The 15,209-nt window shown below is 49.0% G+C and overlaps 1 protein-coding gene across 1 annotated transcript in view; it reads left to right on the forward strand.

The window, feature by feature from the left end:
• The window catches only part of jak1 (Janus kinase 1), a 91,060-nt gene that overhangs the window by 51,221 nt on the left and 24,630 nt on the right, over positions 1-15,209 (forward strand). The window contains exons 12-13 of the mRNA XM_039002827.1: positions 3,020-3,166; positions 11,475-11,562. Of these exons, the coding sequence (XP_038858755.1) occupies positions 3,020-3,166; positions 11,475-11,562 (235 nt within the window). The remainder of the gene's footprint in view (positions 1-3,019; positions 3,167-11,474; positions 11,563-15,209) is intronic.

The raw sequence follows: 15,209 nt of genomic DNA on the forward strand, positions 1-15,209 counted from the left end.
TTCAAACAGAAATTTGCATCCTGAAGCTCTAACTCCAAAACGTTTTGGGACACTGTAAAGTCCATGGAGAACAAGAGCACCTCCTCCCAGCTGCCCACTGCACTGAGGGTAGGCAACACGGTCACCACCGATAAATCCATGATAATCATTTCAATAAGCATTTCTCTACGGCTGGCCATGCTTTCCTCCTGGTTACTCCAATCCCGGCCAACAGCTCCGCACACCCCGCAGCTACTTGCTCGAACCTCCCCAGCTTCTCCTTCACCCAAATCCAGAACGCAGATGTTCTGAAAGAGCTGCAAAACCTGGACCCGTACAAATCAGCTGGGCTAGACAATCTGGACCCTCTCTTTCTAAAATGATCCGTCATCATTGTTGCAACCCCTATTACCAGTCTGTTCAACCTCTTTCGTATCGTCCGAGATCCCTAAAGATTGTAAAGCTGCCGCGGTCATCCCCCTCTTCAAAGCGGGTGACACTCTAGACCAAAACTGTTATAGACCTGTATCCATTCTGCCCTGCCTTTCTAGTCTTTGAAAGCCAAGTAAATAAACAGATCACTGACCATTTCGAATCCCACCGTACCTTCTCCGCTGTGCAATCCGGTTTCCGAGCTGGTCATGGGTGCCCCTCAGCCACGCTCAAGGTACTAAACGATATCATAACCGCCATTGATAAAAGACAGTACTGTGCAGCCGTCTTCATCGACCTGGCCAAGGCTTTCAACTCTGTCAATCACCATATTCTTATCGGCAGACTCAATAGCCTTGGTTTCTCAAATGACTGCCTCGCCTAGTTCGCCAACTACTTCGCAGACATAGTTTGTGTGTCAAATCGGAGGGCCTGTTGTCCGGACCTCTGGCAGTCTCTATGGGGGTACTACAGGGTTCAATTCTCGGGCCGACTCTTTTCTCTGTATATATCAATGATGTCGCTCTTGCTGCGGGTGATTCCCTGATCCACCTCTACGCAGACGACACCATTCTGTATAAAACTGGCCCTTCTTTGGACACTGTGTTAACTAACCTCCAGGCAAGCTTCAATACCATACAACACTCCTTCCGTGGCCTCCAACTGCTCTTAAACGCTAGCAAAACCAAATGCATGCTTTTCAACCGATCGCTGCCTGCAACCCGGCCGACTAGCATCACTACTCTGGACGGTTCTGACCTAGAATATGTGGACAACTACAAATACCTAGGTGTCTGGCTAGACTGTAAACTCTCCTTCCAGACTCATATCAAACATCTCCAATCCAAAATCAAATCTAGAATCGGCTTTCTATTTCACAACAAAGCCTCCTTCACTCACGCCGCCAATCTTACCCTAGTAAAACTGACTATCCTACCGATCCTCGACTTCGGCGATGTCATCTACAAAATAGCTTCCAATACTCTACTCGGCAAATTGGATGTAGTGTATCACAGTGCCATCCGTTTTGTTACCAAAGCCCCTTATACCACCCACCACTGCGACCTGTATGCTCTAGTCGGCTGGCCCTCGCTACATATTCGTCGCCATATTCGTCACTGGCTCCAGGTCTTATCTGTAAGTCTTTGCTAGGTAAAGCTCCGCCTTATCTCAGCTCACTGGTCACGATAACAACACCCACCCATAGCACGCGCTCCAGCAGGTATATCTCACTGGTCATCCCCAAAGCCAACACCTCTTTGGCCGCCTTTCCTTCCAGTTCTCTGCTACCAGTGACTGGAACGAATTCCAATAATCGCTGAAGCTGGAGACTTACTTTTCCCTCACTAACTTTAAACATCAGCTATCTGAGCAGGTAACCGATCGCTGCAGCTGTACATAGTCCATCTGTAAATAGCCCGTCCAATCTACCTACCTCATCCCCATATTGTTTTATTTACTTTACTGCTCTTTTGCACACCAGTATCACTACTTACACACCATCATCATCATCTGCTCATCTATCACTTCAGTGTTAATCTGCTGAATTGTAATTACTTTGCTACAATGGCCTATTTTTTGCCTTACCTCCTCATGCCAATTGCACACACTGTATATAGACTTTCTTTTTTTCTATTGTGTTATTGACTGTACGCTTGTTTATTCCATGTGTAACTCTGTGTTGTTGTTTCTGTCGCACTGCTTTGCTTTATCTTGGCCAGGTCGCAGTTGTAAATGAGAACTTGTTCTCAAATAGCTTACCTGGTTAAATAAAGGTGAAATAAAAATAAAACACACGCACTCTACACACACTGCTAGACACACGCTACACACTCTGCTAGACACACGCTACACACTCTGCTAGACACACGCTACACACTCTGCTACTTTACACTTTGCTACACACTCTGCTAGACACACGCTACACACTCTGCTACTTTACACTTTGCTACACACACTGCTAGACACACGCTACACACTCTGCTAGACACACGCTACACACTCTACTATTTTACATTTTGCTACACACACGCTACACACTCTGCTAGACACACGCTACACACTCTGCTAGACACACGCTACACACTCTGCTAGACACACGCTACACACTCTGCTACTTTACACTTTGCTACACACTCTGCTAGACACACGCTACACACTCTGCTAGACACACGCTACACACTCTGCTACTTTACACTTTGCTACACACTCTGCTAGACACACGCTACACACTCTGCTACTTTACACTTTGCTACACACACTGCTAGACACACGCTACACACTCTGCTAGACACACGCTACACACTCTGCTAGACACACGCTACACACTCTACTATTTTACATTTTGCTACACACACGCTACACACTCTGCTAGACACACGCTACACACTGCTACATTACACTTTGCTACACACACAAACCGTACCTCTTGTCACATCCATCCATCCATCGGCTGACAGAGACTTTGTCAATCATTACTTTTCTAGGGACTTCAGCCCTTCAGTGTTTTCTTACTGGTGTTTGTCACCAGTGTGTATTTACGATGATGTGTGTATGTTATGAGTGTGTATTGACTAACTCTCTGTCCTCTTCCTCCTGTATCTATCAGGGAGAACACCTGGGGCTGGGTACCCGGACCAACATCTATGCTGGAGTACTGAAGGTGAAGAGTGAGGAGGATGCAGGATACTATCCCTCTCAGGAGCTAAAAGTAGTGCTGAAGGTGTTGGGGTCCGGACACAGAGACATCTCCCTGGTAAGACACACATACACCATCTACATCATGGGATTACTTTAGGGACTCCCTCAAGAAGCGTGAAGAAGGCACAGTGATGCCGACACGTTGGTGTTTTTGTACCCAATACATTACTGTGTGTGTGTATGTGTATGTATGTGTGTATATGTATGTATGTGTATGTATGTATGTATGTATGTATGTATGTATGTATGTATGTATGTATGTATATTGTTAGGTTCTTCTTTTTCAGAGTAAATAACTCACGGACACTAGAGAAGCTTTAACCAAGTTTAATTCTTCCCAAAGGTTCTGTACACCTGTAATCAGACAGGAAAACATTCCTCACAACACAGTTACATACATCCTACTTAAAACACTCCTCCTTCTCTCCAATTCTTACATTTTATGGCTCCACAGGAAGCTAATAAAAAGGCTAACAGGATAACAAACCTTTATTACTCCCTTAAGAGAATCTGTCCTCATCTCCTGACCTCAACCCCTCTTTCATCTAATCCACAGATGTCCATCTGTCTCCCCTGTTTCACACGTTGCTCTCATCTCATCCCCCCAACACATTCCAACACATTCCACAGCCATCTGTCTCCCCTGTTTCTCACGTTGCTCTCATCTCATCCCCCCAACACATTCCAACACATTCCACAGCCATCTGTCTCCCCTGTTTCACACGTTGCTCTCATCTCATCCCCCCAACACATTCCAACACATTCCAACACATTCCACAGCCATCTGCCTCCCCTGTTTCTCACGTTGCTCTCCTCTCATCCCCCCAACACATTCCAACACATTCCACAGCCATCTGTCTCCCCTGTTTCTCACGTTGCTCTCATCTCATCCCCCCCAACACATTCCAACACATTCCACAGCCATCTGCCTCCCCTGTTTCTCACGTTGCTCTCCTCTCATCCCCCCCAACACATTCCAACACATTCCACAGCCATCTGTCTCCCCTGTTTCTCACGTTGCTCTCCTCTCATCCCCCCAACACATTCCACAGCCATCTGTCTCCCCTGTTTCTCACGTTGCTCTCATCTCATCCCCCCCAACACATTCCACAGCCATCTGCCTCCCCTGTTTCTCACGTTGCTCTCATCTCATCCCCCCCAACACATTCCACAGCCATCTGTCTCCCCTGTTTCACACGTTGCTCTCATCTCATCCCCCCAACACATTCCGAAGCCATCTGTCTCCCCTGTTTCACACGTTGCTCTCCTCTCATCCCCCCAACACATTCCAACACATTCCACAGCCATCTGCCTCCCCTGTTTCACACGTTGCTCTCCTCTCATCCCCCCAACACATTCCAACACATTCCACAGCCATCTGCCTCCCCTGTTTCACACGTTGCTCTCATCTCATCCCCCCAACACATTCCACAGCCATCTGTCTCCCCTGTTTCACACGTTGCTCTCATCTCATCCCCCCAACACATTCCACAGCCATCTGTCTCCCCTGTTTCTCACGTTGCTCTCCTCTCATCCCCCCAACACATTCCAACACATTCCACAGCCATCTGTCTCCCCTGTTTCTCACGTTGCTCTCCTCTCATCCCCCCCCAACACATTCCAACACATTCCACAGCCATCTGTCTCCCCTGTTTCACACGTTGCTCTCATCTCATCCCCCCCAACACATTCCAACACATTCCACAGCCATCTGTCTCCCCTGTTTCTCACGTTGCTCTCCTCTCATCCCCCCAACACATTCCAACACATTCCACAGCCATCTGTCTCCCCTGTTTCACACGTTGCTCTCATCTCATCCCCCCAACACATTCCGAAGCCATCTGTCTCCCCTGTTTCACACGTTGCTCTCATCTCATCCCCCCAACACATTCCACAGCCATCTGTCTCCCCTGTTTCACACGTTGCTCTCATCTCATCCCCCCAACACATTCCAACACATTCCACAGCCATCTGCCTCCCCTGTTTCACACGTTGCTCTCCTCTCATCCCCCCAACACATTCCAACACATTCCAACACATTCCAACACATTCCACAGCCATCTGTCTCCCCTGTTTCACACGTTGCTCTCATCTCATCCCCCCAACACATTCCAACACATTCCACAGCCATCTGTCTCCCCTGTTTCACACGTTGCTCTCATCTCATCCCCCCAACACATTCCAACACATTCCACAGCCATCTGCCTCCCCTGTTTCACACGTTGCTCTCATCTCATCCCCCCAACACATTCCACAGCCATCTGTCTCCCCTGTTTCACACGTTGCTCTCATCTCATCCCCCCAACACATTCCAACACATTCCAACACATTCCACAGCCATCTGTCTCCCCTGTTTCTCACGTTGCTCTCATTTCATCCCCCCAACACATTCCACAGCCATCTGCCTCCCCTGTTTCTCACGTTGCTCTCATCTCATCCCCCCAACACATTCCACAGCCATCTGTCTCCCCTGTTTCTCACGTTGCTCTCCTCTCATCCCCCCAACACATTCCACAGCCATCTGTCTCCCCTGTTTCACACGTTGCTCTCCTCTCATCCCCCCAACACATTCCACAGCCATCTGTCTCCCCTGTTTCACACGTTGCTCTCATCTCATCCCCCCAACACATTCCAACACATTCCACAGCCATCTGTCTCCCCTGTTTCACACGTTGCTCTCATCTCATCCCCCCAACACATTCCACAGCCATCTGTCTCCCCTGTTTCACACGTTGCTCTCCTCTCATCCCCCCAACACATTCCAACACATTCCTACACATTCCAACACATTCCACAGCCATCTGTCTCCCCTGTTTCTCACGTTGCTCTCCTCTCATCCCCCCAACACATTCCAACACATTCCACAGCCATCTGTCTCCCCTGTTTCTCACGTTGCTCTCCTCTCATCCCCCCAACACATTCCAACACATTCCAACACATTCCACAGCCATCTGCCTCCCCTGTTTCTCACGTTGCTCTCCTCTCATCCCCCCAACACATTCCAACACATTCCACAGCCATCTGCCTCCCCTGTTTCTCACGTTGCTCTCATCTCATCCCCCCAACACATTCCAACACATTCCAACACATTCCAACACATTCCACAGCCATCTGTCTCCCCTGTTTCTCACGTTGCTCTCCTCTCATCCCCCCCAACACATTCCAACACATTCCACAGCCATCTGTCTCCCCTGTTTCTCACGTTGCTCTCATCTCATCCCCCCAACACATTCCACAGCCATCTGTCTCCCCTGTTTCACACGTTGCTCTCATCTCATCCCCCCAACACATTCCACAGCCATCTGTCTCCCCTGTTTCTCACGTTGCTCTCCTCTCATCCCCCCAACACATTCCAACACATTCCACAGCCATCTGTCTCCCCTGTTTCTCACGTTGCTCTCCTCTCATCCCCCCCAACACATTCCAACACATTCCACAGCCATCTGTCTCCCCTGTTTCACACGTTGCTCTCATCTCATCCCCCCCAACACATTCCAACACATTCCACAGCCATCTGTCTCCCCTGTTTCTCACGTTGCTCTCCTCTCATCCCCCCAACACATTCCAACACATTCCACAGCCATCTGTCTCCCCTGTTTCACACGTTGCTCTCATCTCATCCCCCCAACACATTCCGAAGCCATCTGTCTCCCCTGTTTCACACGTTGCTCTCATCTCATCCCCCCAACACATTCCACAGCCATCTGTCTCCCCTGTTTCACACGTTGCTCTCATCTCATCCCCCCAACACATTCCAACACATTCCACAGCCATCTGCCTCCCCTGTTTCACACGTTGCTCTCCTCTCATCCCCCCAACACATTCCAACACATTCCAACACATTCCAACACATTCCACAGCCATCTGTCTCCCCTGTTTCACACGTTGCTCTCATCTCATCCCCCCAACACATTCCAACACATTCCACAGCCATCTGCCTCCCCTGTTTCACACGTTGCTCTCATCTCATCCCCCCAACACATTCCACAGCCATCTGTCTCCCCTGTTTCACACGTTGCTCTCATCTCATCCCCCCAACACATTCCAACACATTCCAACACATTCCACAGCCATCTGTCTCCCCTGTTTCTCACGTTGCTCTCATTTCATCCCCCCAACACATTCCACAGCCATCTGCCTCCCCTGTTTCTCACGTTGCTCTCATCTCATCCCCCCAACACATTCCACAGCCATCTGTCTCCCCTGTTTCTCACGTTGCTCTCCTCTCATCCCCCCAACACATTCCACAGCCATCTGTCTCCCCTGTTTCACACGTTGCTCTCCTCTCATCCCCCCAACACATTCCACAGCCATCTGTCTCCCCTGTTTCACACGTTGCTCTCATCTCATCCCCCCAACACATTCCAACACATTCCACAGCCATCTGTCTCCCCTGTTTCACACGTTGCTCTCATCTCATCCCCCCAACACATTCCACAGCCATCTGTCTCCCCTGTTTCACACGTTGCTCTCCTCTCATCCCCCCAACACATTCCAACACATTCCTACACATTCCAACACATTCCACAGCCATCTGTCTCCCCTGTTTCTCACGTTGCTCTCCTCTCATCCCCCCAACACATTCCAACACATTCCACAGCCATCTGTCTCCCCTGTTTCTCACGTTGCTCTCCTCTCATCCCCCCAACACATTCCAACACATTCCAACACATTCCACAGCCATCTGCCTCCCCTGTTTCTCACGTTGCTCTCCTCTCATCCCCCCAACACATTCCAACACATTCCACAGCCATCTGCCTCCCCTGTTTCTCACGTTGCTCTCATCTCATCCCCCCAACACATTCCAACACATTCCAACACATTTCAACACATTCCACAGCCATCTGTCTCCCCTGTTTCTCACGTTGCTCTCCTCTCATCCCCCCCAACACATTCCAACACATTCCACAGCCATCTGTCTCCCCTGTTTCTCACGTTGCTCTCCTCTCATCCCCCCCAACACATTCCACACATTCCACAGCCATCTGCCTCCCCTGTTTCTCACGTTGCTCTCCTCTCATCCCCCCAACACATTCCAACACATTCCAAAGCCATCTGTCTCCCCTGTTTCTCACGTTGCTCTCCTCTCATCCCCCCAACACATTCCACAGCCATCTGTCTCCCCTGTTTCACACGTTGCTCTCATCTCATCCCCCCAACACATTCCACAGCCATCTGTCTCCCCTGTTTCTCACGTTGCTCTCCTCTCATCCCCCCCCAACACATTCCAACACATTCCACAGCCATCTGTCTCCCCTGTTTCACACGTTGCTCTCATCTCATCCCCCCCCAACACATTCCAACACATTCCAACACATTCCACAGCCATCTGTCTCCCCTGTTTCACACGTTGCTCTCATCTCATCCCCCCAACACATTCCACAGCCATCTGTCTCCCCTGTTTCACACGTTGCTCTCATCTCATCCCCCCAACACATTCCGAAGCCATCTGTCTCCCCTGTTTCACACGTTGCTCTCATCTCATCCCCCCAACACATTCCAACACATTCCACAGCCATCTGTCTCCCCTGTTTCACACGTTGCTCTCATCTCATCCCCCCAACACATTCCACAGCCATCTGTCTCCCCTGTTTCACACGTTGCTCTCATCTCATCCCCCCCAACACATTCCACAGCCATCTGTCTCCCCTGTTTCACACGTTGCTCTCATCTCATCCCCCCAACACATTCCAACACATTCCACAGCCATCTGTCTCCCCTGTTTCACACGTTGCTCTCCTCTCATCCCCCCAACACATTCCACAGCCATCTGCCTCCCCTGTTTCACACGTTGCTCTCATCTCATCCCCCCAACACATTCCACAGCCATCTGTCTCCCCTGTTTCACACGTTGCTCTCATCTCATCCCCCCAACACATTCCGAAGCCATCTGTCTTTCTTCAGAGACATAAAACCAATTCTCTTTCATTTCCTATCTCAATTATCAAAGTTCAGCCGATTCCAACTTTATGTATGTATGTATGTATGTATGTATGTATGTATGTATGTATGTATGTATACAGTTGAAGTCGTACGTTTACATACACTTTAGCCAAATACATTTAAACTCAGTTTTTCACAATTCCTGACATTTAATGCTAGTAAAAAATCCCTGTCTTAGGTCAGTTAGGATCAACACTTTATGTCAGAATAATAGTAGAAAGAATGATTTATTGCAGCTTTTATTTCTTTCATCACATTCCCAGTGGGTCAGAAGTTTACATACACTCAATTAGTATTTGGTAGCATTGCCTTTAAATTGTTTAACTTGGGTCAAACGTTTCGGGTAGCCTTCCACAAGCTTCCCACAATAAGTTAGGTGCATTTTGGCCCATTCCTCCTGACAGAGCTGGTGTAACTGAGTCAAGTTTGTAGGCCTCCTTGCTCGCACACGCTTTTTCAGCTCTGACCACAAATTTTCTATGGGATTGAGGTCAGTGCTTTTGATGGCCACTTCAATACCTTGACTTTGTTGTCCTTAAGCCATTTTGCCACAACTTTGGAAGTATGCTTGGGGTCATTGTCCATTTGGAAGACCCATTTGCGACCAAGCTTTAACTTCCTGACTGATGTCTTGAGATGTTGCTTCAATATATCCACATAATTTTCCTTTCTCATGATTCCATCTATTTTGTGAAGTGCACCAGTCCCTTCTGCAGCAAAGCACCCCACAACATGATGCTGCCACCCCCGTGCTTCACGGTTGGGATGGTGTTCTTCGGCTTGCAAGCCTCCCCCTTTTTCCTCCAAACTTATTATTAACAAGACATTTGTGGGGTGGTTGAAAAACGAGTTTCAATGACTCCAACCTAAGTGTACGTAAACTTCCGACTTCAACTGTATATGTGTGTGCGACTCTCTTTATTTAAATAGCTTCCAGTGTATTCTCTGTTAGTCAGCACGTCAGCACTAAATAATGTTCTCTGGGGGTGCACCAGCTCATGCCTTTTATTAGACTGTGTCAGTATTTTGCCACATTCCATATTAGCTAACTCTGACTCTCTGTCTCCCCCTCTGTCACTCCCTCTCCTGTTCTCCATCTCTGTCTCTCCCTCTGCCTCCCTCTCTCTGTCCTGCCCCCCATCTCTCCCTCTGTCTCCTCCGCTGTCTCTCCCTCTGTCTCTACCTCTCTCTCTCTTGTCCTCCATCTGCATCTGTCTCTCTCTCCTGTCCTCCATCTCTGCCTCTCCCTCTGCCTCTCCTTCTCACTCCCTCTCTCCTGCCCCCCCACCCCCTGTCTCTCCCTGTCTCTCCATCTCCATCTCTCTCTCCTTCTCTGTCTCTCCCTCTCTCTCTCCTGTCCTCCATTTCTGTCTCTCTCTCTCCTGTCCTCCATCTCTCTCCCTCTCTCCTGCCCCCCCACCCCTGTCTCTCCTCTGTCTTTCCCCCTCTCTCCTGTCCTCCATCTCGGTCTCTCTCTCTCTCCTGTCCTCCATCTGTCTCTCCCTCTCACTCCCTCTCTCCTGTCCTCGTGCTCTCTCTCTCTCTCTCTCTCTCTCTCTCTCCTGTCCTCCATCTGTCTCTCCCTCTCACTCCCTCTCTCCTGTCCTCCCGCTCTCTCTCTCTCCCTCTGCCTCTCACTCTCTCTCTCTCCTGTCCTCCCCCTCTGTCTCTCCCTCTCACTCTCTCTCCTGTCTCTTCCTATCCCTCTCTCTCCTGTTATCCCTCTCTCTCCTGTCCTCCCTCTCTCTCCCTCTCTCCTGCCCCCCCACCCCTGTCTCTGTCTCTCCCTCTCTATCTCTCTCTCCTTCTCTGTCTCTCCCTATCTCTCTCCTGTCCTCCATTTCTGTCTCTCTCTCTCTCCTGTCCTCCATCTCTCTCCCTCTCTCCTGCCCCCCCACCCCCTGTCTCTCCTCTGTCTTTCCCCCTCTCTCCTGTCCTCCATCTCGGTCTCTCTCTCTCCTGTCCTCCATCTGTCTCTCCCTCTCACTCCCTCTCTCCTGTCCTCGCGCTCTCTCTCTCTCTCTCTCTCTCTCTCTCCTGTCCTCCATCTGTCTCTCCCTCTCACTCCCTCTCTCCTGTCCTCCCGCTCTCTCTCTCTCCCTCTGCCTCTCACTCTCTCTCTCCTGTCCTCCCCCTCTGTCTCTCCCTCTCACTCTCTCTCCTGTCTCTTCCTATCCCTCTCTCCTGTTATCCCTCTCTCTCCTGTCCTCCCTCTCTCTCCCTCTCTCCTGCCCCCCCACCCCCTGTCTCTGTCTCTCCCTCTCTCTCCCGCTCTCCTGTCCTCCATCTCGGTCTGTCTCTCCCTCTCACTCCCTCTCTCCTGTCCTCCCCCTCTCTCTCCCTCTGCCTCTCACTCTCTCCTGTCCTCCCCCTCTGTCTCTCCCTCTCTCTCCTGTCTCTTCCTATCTCTCTCTCCCCAGGCCTTTTTTGAGACAGCTAGTATGATGCGGCAGGTCTCCCATAAGCACATCGCCCTGCTCTATGGAGTCTGTGTACGCCACCTTGAGAGTGAGTGTACACACACACACACACACACACCCACACACACACACACACACACACACACACACACACACACACACACACACACACACACACACACACACACACACACACACACATGACCCTATAAACCTCTCTTCCTGTGCAGTGTTCATACAGGACCTATACTACAGTATTGCAGTAGTAGATCAGCAGATATGATGGGACTTGTCATTATTTATAAATAATGAATTCCCCATGAGCTGTTGACTCAGTATGGAATAGTACGTTGAATCTCAAACCGATCACTTTCAGCACTCGATCACTCGATAAAGGACTTAGTGTTCAGTTTGAGATTAATCTATACTGTGCTGTACCCTCTGAACACGATTTACCTGTCTAAACCAGTTAGTGGGAGATGTTTGGTATGAGTACAGTAATGTAGCTGTACTGTTTTCCCCAACAAATGACAAACCAGTCTTACTGTTGTGGTAGCCAGGCAGAATATGTTGTGTGTGTGTTGTTTGAGGCATCCATTCTCAGTGAAATGAAATCAGTTCCAGTCAATAGCATGTGACTTAATGTATCAATCAAATGTATTTCTAAAGCCCTTTTTACATCAGCAGATGTCACAAAGTGCTGTACAGAATTCCAGCCTAAAATCCCAAACAGCAAGCAATGCAGATGTAGAAGCACGGTGGCTAGGAAAAACTCCCTAGAAAGGCAGGAACCTAGGAATGTACAGGCTGACTGGGATGTCAATGTGTTTTATCTTGCCTAACTCTCTCCCTTTCCCTCCCTGATTTCCTGTTTCCTTCATCTACCCCTTCGTTCGTGTGTGTGTGTCCAGAAAATCACATTGTAGGATTTTTAATGAATTTATTTGCAAATTATGGTGGAAAATAAGTATTTGGTCAATAACAAAAGTTTATCTCAATACTTTGTTATATACCCTTTGTTGGCAATGACAGAGGTCAAACGTTTTCTGTAAGTCTTCACAAGGTTTTCACACACTGTTGCTGGTATTTTGGCCCATTCCTCCATGCAGATCTCCTCTAGAGCAGTGATGTTTTGGGGCTGTTGCTGGGCAACATGGACTTTCAACTCCCTCCAAAGATTTTCTATGGGGTTGAGATCTGGAGACTGGCTAGGCCACTCCAGGACCTTGAAATGCTTCTTACAAAGCCACTCCTTTCGTTGCCTGGGCGGTGTGTTTGGGATCATTGTCATGCTGAAAGATCCAGCCACGTTTCATCTTCAATGCCCTTGCTGATGATAGGCTTTGTTACTTTGGTCCCAGCTCTCTGCAGGTCATTCACTAGGTCCCCCGTGTGGTTCTGGGATTTTTGCTCACCGTTCTTGTGATCATTTTGACCCCACGGGGTGAGATCTTGCGTGGAGTCCCAGAACGAGGGAGATTATCAGTGGTCTTGTATGTCTTCCATTTCCTAATAATTGCGCCCACAGTTGATTTCTTCAAACCAAGCTGCTTACCTATTGCGGATTCAGTCTTCCCAGCCTGGTGCAGGTCTACAATTTTGTTTCTGGTGTCCTTTGACAGCTCTTTGGTCTTGGCCATAGTGGAGTTTGGAGTGTGACTGTTTGAGGTTGTGGACAGGTGTCTTTTATACTGATAACAAGTTCAAACAGGTGCCATTAATACAGGTAACGAGTGGAGGACAAAGGAGCCTCTTAAAGAAGAAGTTACAGGTCTGTGAGAGCCAGAAATCTTGCTTGTTTGTAGGTGACCAAATACTTATTTTCCACCATAATTTGCAAATAAATTCATTAAAAATCCTACAATGTGATTTTCTGGATTTTTTCCCCTCATTTTGTCTGTCATAGTTGAAGTGTACCTATGATGAAAATTACAGGCCTCATCTTTTTAAGTGGGAGAACTTGCACAATTGGTGGCTGACTAAATACTTTTTTGCCCCACTGTAGGTAGGGGTAAAGTGACTAGGCAACAGGATAGATAATAGACAGTAGCAGCAGTATACTGTAAGTAGGGGTAAAGTGACTAGGCAACAGGATAGATAATAGACAGTAGCAGCAGTATACTGTAAGTAGGGGTAAAGTGACTTGGCAACAGGATAGATAATAGACAGTAGCAGCAGTATACTGTAAGTAGGGGTAAAGTGACTTAGCACACAGGATAGATAATAGACAGTAGTAGCAGCTTATGTGATGGGTGTGAAAGTGTGTGGTGTCAGTAGGCATGTGTGCGCATTGTGTGTGTGTGTGTGTGTTGGGGTGTCAGTGTATGGGTGTGTGGGTAGAGTCCAGTGTGTGTTGGGGTGTCAGTGTATGGGTGTGTGGGTAGAGTCCAGTGTGTGTTGGGGTGTCAGTGTATGGGTGTGTGGGTAGAGTCCAGTGTGTGTGTGCATAGAGTCAGTGCAAGAGAGAGAGTGCAAAAATGGGGGTCAATGCAGGTAGTCCTGGTAGCCATTTGATAAGCTATTTAGCAGTCTTGTTTAGTAGTCTTATGGCTTGGTGATAGAAGCTGTTCAGGGTCTTGTTAGTTCCAGACTGGTGCATGAGTACCGCTTGCCATGCGGTAGCAGAGAGAACAGTATGGCTTGAGTCTGACCATTTCTTGGGCCTTCCTCTGACACCGACTGGTATAGAGGTCCTGGATGGCAGGGAGCTCGGCCCTAGTGATGTACTTAGCTGTACTCACCACCTCGGTAGAACCTTGCGTTCGGGTGCCTTGCCGTTGCCGTACCAAGCGGTGATGCAAGCAGTCAAGATGCTCTCGATGGTACAGTGGTAGAACTTTAGGCTGGCCTCCCGAGTGGCGCAGTGGTCTAAGGCTGTGCCACTAAAGATTCTGGGATCGAGTCCAGCTTCTATCGCAGCCGGCCGCGAACGGGAGACCCATGGGGTGGCGCACAATTGGCCCAGCATCGTCCGGGTTAGGGTCTATCCCATTGTGCACTAGCGACTCCTGTGGTGGGCTGGGCGCAGTACATGCTGACACGGTCGCCAGGTGTACGGTGTTTCCTCCGACACATTGGTGCGGCTGGCTTCCAGGTTAAGTGGGCATTGTGTCAAAAAGCAGTGTGGCTTGGTTGGGTTGTGTTTCGGAGGACGCGCGGCTCTCAACCATCGCCTCTCCCGAGTCTGTACGGGAGTTGCAGCGATGAGACAAGACTGTAACTACCAATTGGAAACCACGAAATTGGGGATAAAGAGGGGTAAAAATCTAATAAAATGAAGACCTTAAGGCTGCCTCATCATTGTCGGTGATCAGTCCTACCACAGCTGTGTCGCCAGCAATCTTCATAAAGGTGTTGGAGGCGTGCGTGGCCTTGAAGTCGTGCGTGAACAGGGAGTACGGGAAGGGACTAAACACACACCCCTGAGGGGCACCTTTGTTGATGGTCAAAGTGGCGGATGTGTTGTTTCCTACCCTCACTGCCTGGGGGAGGCCCAGGATCCAGTTGCAGAGGGAGGTGTTCAGTCCCAGGGTCCTGAGAGCACTATGGTGTTGAATGCCGAGATGTAGTCAATGAACAGCATTCTTACATACTGTAGGTAGAGTGCATTTGGAAAGTATTCAGACCCCTTCACTTTTTCCACATTTTGTTAAGTTACAGCCTTAATCTAAAAATGATTAAATAAATGTTTTTCCTCATCAATCTACACACAATACCCCTTGATGACAAAGCGAA

This window comes from Salvelinus namaycush, chromosome 10 (assembly GCF_016432855.1).
Source record: "Salvelinus namaycush isolate Seneca chromosome 10, SaNama_1.0, whole genome shotgun sequence".
NCBI classification, from domain to species: domain Eukaryota; kingdom Metazoa; phylum Chordata; class Actinopteri; order Salmoniformes; family Salmonidae; genus Salvelinus; species Salvelinus namaycush.